This window comes from Mandrillus leucophaeus, unplaced genomic scaffold (genome assembly GCF_000951045.1).
Source record: "Mandrillus leucophaeus isolate KB7577 unplaced genomic scaffold, Mleu.le_1.0 Scaffold33, whole genome shotgun sequence".
NCBI lineage: Eukaryota > Metazoa > Chordata > Mammalia > Primates > Cercopithecidae > Mandrillus > Mandrillus leucophaeus.
Genome location: NW_012103476.1, coordinates 7,454,798 through 7,463,491, shown reverse-complemented (window position 1 = coordinate 7,463,491; position 8,694 = coordinate 7,454,798). Strand labels below are relative to the sequence as shown.

Here is an 8,694-nt window from a genome sequence, read left to right as displayed (position 1 = left end):
TAATCCCAGCACTTTGGGAGGCCAAGGCGGACGGATCACTTGAGGTCAGGAGTTCAAGACCAGCCTAGCCAACATGGCAAAACCCCCTGTCTACTAAAAATACAAAAATTAGCCAGGTGTGGAGGCACTGGCCTGTAGTCCCAGCTACTCGGGAGGCTGAGGCAGGAGAATGGTATGAACCTGGGAGGTGGAGGTTGCAGTGAGCTGAAATCGCACCAGTGCACTAAAGCCTGGGTGACAGAATGAGGCTCCATTTCAAAAAAAAGAAAAAAGAAAAAGTATAAAACTCTAGTATGTATTTAATCGTATGTTTAAGAATTGTATGGGCAATTCTATTTTTTTTTTATACATAAAAGTACTACCTATCTTGAAAACATACTGCAAAATATGACTCGGAATATGTTTCAGACATAACATAATACTACCATGAGTAAATCCTTTTACAATAAATTCCAGGACCTATCAGTTAACATTTAAATTCTTATCCAAAACCTACTGTCAGAGAAAATAAAGGTAAAAGGGAAACGTGGAAATCATTTAGTTAAATGATACATTTGAGAAGTTAGAAGCTGGCTAGAAATATACTTCAGTTTCAAAAGTCAATGTGCTCCCTACTATTACTACTTATATTTAAGCTTTGATTCTTATTTATTTAAACGTCTCATTTTATATTTGTGAAAAGTAAAAAACAAATGTTTCATTTTAGTACTAAATTTTTAAAATATAATTTTAAATGGAGAAAATTTTGCTTGAAAACCTTATTTCTAAACACTTAAATTTTACAGTAATACCAATCAAATCTTACAGAGATAAAGTCTAAAGCTATAAAGAAAAGGCTAACAAAAAATATTCCTACGCAGACTAAAATGTTGCAATACAAATTTACAAAAATAAAAATTACCTGGATATCTTGCAGGCAAATTTCATGAGCATCCAAAGAACACTGTAGTCTTGGTTCTAGCAGTTTCTTTAAATTGCCTATTGGTTCATTGATGTCTATGGCCTGGCTTACACATTCAGCTGGCGCGTAGGTTTGTTCTACAATGCTAAATGTTAAAGATGTAAGTGCTAACAGTTACATTTTTTAGCCTGGATTTCAAAGTAACAATATGCTAAAAACATAATCCCAAACTAAAACACATTTCTGGTCTTTGAAAAGTCATTTCTACATAGATGCTGTGGTAGGCTCACCCCCAACTAGTATTGCCAAAATGAACACTGAATTTCATAAAGAAATGCTAGCTTGAAATTAAAAGCATCCTTGTAAATATGCCTGATTATGTATGTACATACATATGTGTGTATGTGTACACATATAAATATTGCACGTACATTATGTTTGCATTTGCATTATATTTTCAAGTTATTTTGAAGAATTTTAGACCCAGAAAGGAAGACACATTGTCTCCTCAAAATCTGTATGCCATCTCTACTAGTCAATTTCCCTTCCCCACATAAATAAAAATATAAAGATATAAAAATAGAATAAGTTAAATAAAAGACTTTCCCTTTAATTTAATATGAACACAACTGGTTGTAATCAGGACAGCTCCATGTTCAAAAAAGTTTATATTCTTCCTAAAAACTGTCTTAGTGCTCTTTCACATTATTTCACACTTTGAATTCAAAAGGGTTAAAATCTTTGGTAAGTAATCCTATATATCTCTTACAAATCCTTATATAGGACCAAATAGAAGACAAACACTAAGTAATATTTGCTGAATTGGTGAATGTGGAATTCAATTAAGTATTCCAACATGTTTAATTTAAACATGATTTAAATCTCATTTGTGATTGTCAAAAACAGTATGCATTAAAAAATCTGTTGAGTCTTCACATAAATTACAAGTAAAATGAGATACATACACGATAGTCAATGAATGTATATAACTTAAGATTTTTTCTAAAACATTTATTTATATTTTAATTTTAGAGACAGTCTCCCTATGTTCACACCAGGCCAGCCCCAAACTCCTGAGCTCAAGTGATCTTCCTGCCTCAGCCACCCAAGTCGCTGGGACTACAGGTATGTGCCATTGCACCTGACTTAAAACATTTAAAATTTATAAAATAGACCCCTCATGATTAAAAACAAGCTTATTTAAAAATACTAGTATACTGTTGTTATTTTTTAAGGTTAAAAAAAAAATCTTAAGTAAGCCTTTTTACCAAAGTCTTCAGCTATAGCCATGGTAGGTTGCTGTTTTTTTTTTTTTTTTTTGAGATGGAGTCTTGCTCTGTCGCCCGGCTGGGGTGCAGTGGCACAATCTCAGCTCACTACAACCTCCACCTCCTGGGTTCAAGCAATTCTCCTGCCTCAGCCTCCCGAGTAGCTGGGACCATAAGCATGTGCCACCACGCTCAGCTAATTTTTGTATTTTTAGTAGAGATGGGGTTTCATCATGTTGGCCAGGATGGTCTCGATCTCTTGACCTCGTGATCCACCTGCCTTGGCGTCCCAAAGTGCTGGGATTACAGGCATGAGCCACTGTGCCAGGCCAGCTTTTTCTTTTTTTGTAACACTTATTCTTGAGATTCAGATGTCACTTTAAAACAAATTTTTAAAGAACTATTTTATACTAGCTGAACATTAAACATTTTTCTAAAGTTTTTATTACTATCATTAAAACCTTGGAAGACTTCATACAAATATCTAAAGTACCAATTTCTCTTAAAAAAAAAAAGTAGATGATCTCAAAAAACTGGACCTAAACTCCTGTACAGCAAAAATCTACATTAGGTAAATGACAATTACTGCCTCCTTCACATAGGTCATACATATTAATTACCGATCTGTCGCCTAACCTAGACTATCCACAAAAGGTCGGATAGTATATACTTTAGACTTTGTGGACCATCTGTGTGCATGCTTGTATAAACATAAATATACGCATGCTAGGCTCAAAGAGGGCTCCTAACGATTCTTAAATGCATGCCCTTTCAAAGTTGCGCTCCACACTGTACCACGGTTGGACTGTGCGACCAGAAGACTAAGATAAAGTGGTATGTCACTTCTTAGATTACTTAAGGACACTGGGGCTTTCTACCTTGCCATTCTATGTCTCTCAGACCATTTGCTTTAAGGGAAGCCAGCTGCCATCCCATGAGCAGCCCTAGAGACAGTCATGTGATGAGGAACTGCGGTATCCTGCTAAGAGTCTCAAGCATGACTTTGGATGCAGACACCCGAGCCCTAGAGTCCAGTCTTTAGAAGACTGCAGCCCGGGCTGACAGCTTCATTGCAGACTCATGAAATACCCCCGAGGCAAACCACCCAGATAAGTTGCTCCCAGGTTCCTCTGAGAAACAATGTGCAATAAAAAATATTGGGCTTTTTTTTTGAGACAGCATCTTGTCCTGTCCCTAAAGCTGGAATGCGGTGGCACAATCATGGCTCACTGCAGCCTTAAACTCCTGGGCTCCAGCAATCCTCCCACCTCAGCCTCCAGTTTAGCTGGGACTTAGGCACATGTCACCAGGCCAGGCTAATTTTTTTTTTGTATGTTTTATAGAGACAGGGTTTTGCCATGCTGCCCAGGCTCATCTTGAACTCCTGGGCTCAAGTGATCTGTCCACCTCAGCCTCCCAAAGTGTTGGGATTATAGGCATGAGCCACTGCATCTGGCCGAATGTTGGGCATTTTTAGTTTCTGAATTTTGGGGTAATTTGTTACACAAATATCTATACATGAAATTCCACAGAAGCATGCATTCCCTCTTTCTTATGCTGGAAAAACTTGGATAAACAAGTTGAAAAGCTCTATTAAAAATTTAAGGTTTTAAATCTCAACTGTACTCTCAACACTCAGTATCCTCCTTAACCTTAATTATCTTGTCCAGTTGCACTGCAGAGATTTCTAAACCTGTTACTCCACGGAGATTCTCTATTACTTTTCAGTCCCTTTTACTGTCAGTTTATTATCTCCCCTCCTACTCCACAGAGTAAAATAGGGATCACTCACTACTACTTTCCTCAATCTTCTTGTTGACGCCCAAATGTCTATTTCTACTCATATTCTCTCCTTGGATTCTGAACTCACTACTACTGTCCTCCTTTCAAATAAGTATGATTCCATTATTATTCCAAGAATTAACACTTTTCACTACACTTTATGCTTAGTACTGGTCACGTAATTACTCATATACCTGTATGTCTCCTCAAATACAATGTGGCCTTTATAAGGGCAGATTAGTATCTTATTTATTCACATATTCTTGTCAATTAGTTGTTTACAACAGTTACTCATAAATATCTGTTAAAATAGTTCAGGTTGAATTAAACTATTTCTAAAATTAAAGCAACCAGTGCTGAGGAAAAGAATAAAGAATTAAATGCCCCAAAGGAGAAAACTATTGAAATCAATTGCTTTTGATTTCATTCACCCTTTTACTATCATTAGTTTAAAACCGTCTTTCCCTCTCAGCTACAGGCACACTAAGTCAGAGGAAATAAAACAATACATTATCCCCTAAAATGTTGAGAACAGTTTTTTAAAAAAAAAGGAAGTCCAAAAGAACTATGACTTGTTTCCTGGTTTTAATTAGGTATATTGGTATTTTGAAAAAAATGATAAAATTCAGAAACACCTACCTTTCTTCTGTGCACTCTGGTTTCTCTGTTCCATCAATCTCAATTTCTATCAGCTCCTCTGCTTCTCTTTTAGTCATGGCTGAAGTATTTCAAAGGATCGGTCCTGCAAGAGTGACTTTTTAAGATACTTTAAAATTATCTACATAAACAGAAACGACACACAAGAAGTAGAGACCCAATTCAAATAAAAAGCAAAGGGCAAGCAGAAGAGGGGGAAGTAGTCTTTACTCATAGAAGAAAATCAGCTGGGCGTGGTGGCTCATGTCTCTAACCCCAGCACTTTGGGAGGCCAAGGCAGGCAGATTGCTTGAGCCCAGGAGTTTGAAATCAGCCTGGGTAACTTGGCGAAATCCTGTCTCTACTAAAAATACAAAAATTAGCAGGGCGTGGTGGCACGCACCTGTAGTCCCAGCTGTTAATACTTGGGAGGCTGAGATGGGAGGATCACCTGAGCCCAGGAGGCTGTGGCTGCAGTGAGCCATGATCGCACCACTGCACTCCAGCATGGGCGACAAAGTGAGACCCTGTTGGAAAAATAAAATAAAGAAAATCCACAAATGACATTTACAAATTAATTTTTTAAAAAACTGGTGTTTATTAACCTGACATGACAACTTCATCAATCTACTGGATTTACTGGGATATTTTTGGGACCAATCGCAATCAGTAAGTTACCTCAAAATTAAGTTAAGGGTCTGTTAACTATATTAAAGCAACTCAGTCTCAATAAAAGATTCAAACCTGAAGCTTAACATGGAGATGAACTATGTTTATTCAGCTAAAAGTTGTACCTTAGTAGCATAATTTACTGCAAAGTATCACACTGATACAATGACATGCAAATTAATCAGCTAGGATTTGATACAAATGATGTCCCTTATAAATGCAATATTATAAAACAGCAAAACAAAGTAATAAAGTATAGATATGCATATTATTTCCCTGATTACACACAGTAGAAAATTTTTAATGATTTTTTTCAGATGTGGTTTTATTTTAAACAAACCACTACTTCAGTTTTTAATTATCCAATGTAAAATTTTTATCTATTGCTTAAAACCACTGATACAAAAACATTAGAATTTTAAAAATGCTAAGTAATGCACAAATAGCTATATACATATAGATATTTCTTTGTGGACATTTCTGAGGTGTTACTACTGTTAAATACCAGGTTCTGTTATTAACTACCCCCTTGTAGGTCAATAAATTTGTCTTTGGACTCCATATGTAATTTCAGTCCACAGCACCTTCTGAGACGTTAAAGTGTATGGCACATCTAAAAAGAGGCGTACCTTTATAATGAATGCTCCACTAAATTTGGTATTCCGACATTTACAAAACAGTTGTGTTCCCACTTACAAGATTTGACGAAATGAAGAATTTAAATATTCATTTGTATTAATAACCATTACTCACTGAGCATCAGGCACTGCATTCAAATGTTTTGCATAGAGCAACCTTATTTTGAGCCCCATCTCATACAAACACTATTCAGAGGTGACGCTAAACCACCTGTGGCTCCATGTCACAGTTTTGGTGTATCAACCTAAGCAGGTATCATTCCAGATGCGGATGAACCATGGTTGTTCAAATATAGGTTCTGTATTGCGTATATCAGTACCACAGCCACCACCACCCCTTACCTGGAGTACTGCAACAATCTCCTAAAGGAGGTCCCTGTGTTCACTCTTGTCCCCCCCCTAGTCTATTCTCAGCCAATAAAACAGCCAGAGTGTGATCGTTTTTAAAACGCAGCTAGGGCCAGATATGGTGCCTCATACCTGTAATCCCAACACTTTGGGAGATCGAGAGAGGATGTTTGAACCCATGAGTTCAAGACCAGCCTGGGCAACATAAAAAGAACCTGTCTCCTATATTTTAAAATTAGCCAGGCATGGTGGTGTGCACCTGCAGTCCTAGCTATTCGGGAGGCTGAAGTGGGAAGATCGCTTGAGACAAAGAGTCGAGGCTACGGTCAACGATGATCGCGCCACTGCACTCCCTCCTGGGCAACAGCGAGACCCTGGCTCTTAAAATAAATAAATAAAAGTAGAAGGTCCATAAAAGTAGAAGAGGAAATTGGAAGAGAGGGCCAGAGTGATTCAAAGTGAAGACTTGCTGGTTAGCTGCGACTGGCTTTGAAGATGGAGGAAAGGAGCTATGAGCCAAGGAATGCAGGTAGCTCCTGAAAGCTAGACGAGGAACAGATTCTCCTTGGAAGGCTTTAGAAAAACAGGACTGGCAACACCTCATTTTAGCCCAGAGACCTACTTCATATTTGACTCCAAAACTGTAAGATAATAAACTGGTGGTTTATTTAAGCCACTAAATTTGCATACTTTGTCATACTCACATTAACAAACTGTCTCCCTTTCCACTTTCGAACGGGCTATAACTCTCCTCAGTTCTCAATATCTCCAACTCTGGGGTAGCTGGTTTTTTGACAAATAGCTAGCATCCAACTCTAGACTGCCTGATACAAAATGATCTAATTTTTCCCACATAATTAACGTTGCTCTCAGGCTTGTCCTTAAAGGACAAACAATAAAAGGGTAAGGTTCTCCACTGGGATGGACGCATGCACATGGAGCAGACTGCGCAGGCTCCGTTCACACGCCTATCTGGCAGACTGCACAGGTTCCAGCAGGCTTCTTTTAGGGATGATGAAAAAATGAAGACCCTCTGGTTTTCTTTTTTCTTGCTGATGCTGGCCTAATAAGCCTTCCCTTTCTCCAATAAAGCCTATTCCTCAACTGGTGCTATGTGTAAAATTGTGGAATTCAACCTGAGTGCTAAAGAAAACAGGTGGAAAACCAGTAGGGATCTACCTTGAAGGACAACATAAGCTTCACAGGGCAGGAATATGTGTTCACAGATATATACAAAGTACTCTGAAGAGTGGTACTGTGTGGTACACACAGGTGTAGATATTCAGCAGGCACTCCACCAATATGTGTTGAATAAATGAATAAGAACTATTTCACACCATATAAAATGAACTACAGATGCCTTAAAGGATTAAACATAAAAGGCAAAACTATGAAACAGAAGAAAATGGTGGGGACATTTTTGTGGTCTCAGGATAGAAAAGGATTTCTTAAATAAAATTCCAAGAACATAGCCGTAACGAGAAAAATCTGATTACATAAAAATCAAGATTTATGTTCCATAGACAGGCTACAGAATGGGAAGGTATTTCCAATACCCAAAAGTGACAATGGGATAGACAATGGCCTGGAATTTGATAACCAAAAAAAGGGACACATTAGAAAAGTAGCCAAAGCCTAGGAAAAGGATTTTCACATAAAGGGAAACCAAAATAACTCATGATACAAAAAAATGCCCAAATTCAAATCATTCAAAAGTTCAATTTAAAACAAGAAATTACCACTTTATACTGCGTGTGTGTGTGTTGGGGCACAGGGGAGGCGGCAAATGTCAGAAAGTTAAATAACGAGAGCAGTTAGCAGGAACATAAGATTCCCCTGTCTCTGCAGCTGTGGTACACACAGGTGTAGATATTCTGCAGAAAAGTATATCAAGCATACTTACACCTGCAACCCAGCAAGTTCATCCCTAACTAAGCATTCCAGAAAAATTCTCCAATTGGTTAACAGGATTGACTGAAAATGTTCAGGGCAGCTTTGCTGGTGACAGCTGGTGCCAATCCAAGTGTCTATGTTAAGAAAGTATTAATCAAAGAAAACACGGAGAAAGCATACACTATGGAATTTTAGTACTGATTAAAAGGAAATAACGTCCACACAAAATAAATAAATTATAAAAAACTGTTGTTTACAGAAAACAGTGAGAATCAGGTTTGCAGCAGAATAGCACTTTAAAAAATCACTTATTTTCAGGGCTTATAAAGAGGTCCACTCCCATCTCCACAACCCATTTTTTAATGATTAGAAAACATAATTTTCTGGAAACTTTGGCAAAATAGAAAAAAAAAGCATATGATGTAGCCAGAGGCTGAGAAGCGGCCCTAATGACTTGTCAACAAGTCATTTATATTAGGCTCCCCTAATATAAACACTAAAATAGGAAGTTGCTACAAAGAAATGTATCCTATGATCTTTCAAAAAATTTATAGACCAA

General features: G+C 37.6%; 1 protein-coding gene across 3 annotated transcripts in view; it reads right to left on the bottom strand.

The window, feature by feature from the left end:
- The window catches only part of GABPA (GA binding protein transcription factor, alpha subunit 60kDa), a 37,705-nt gene that overhangs the window by 26,310 nt on the left and 2,701 nt on the right, over positions 1-8,694 (bottom strand). For all 3 annotated transcript variants that reach the window (XM_011988418.1, XM_011988416.1, XM_011988419.1), the window contains 2 exons: positions 4,591-4,693; positions 902-1,046 (listed from right to left, as the gene is read on the bottom strand). In XM_011988418.1, coding sequence (XP_011843808.1) covers positions 902-1,046; positions 4,591-4,667 — 222 coding nt within the window. In that variant the 5' untranslated portion in view covers positions 4,668-4,693. The remainder of the gene's footprint in view (positions 1-901; positions 1,047-4,590; positions 4,694-8,694) is intronic.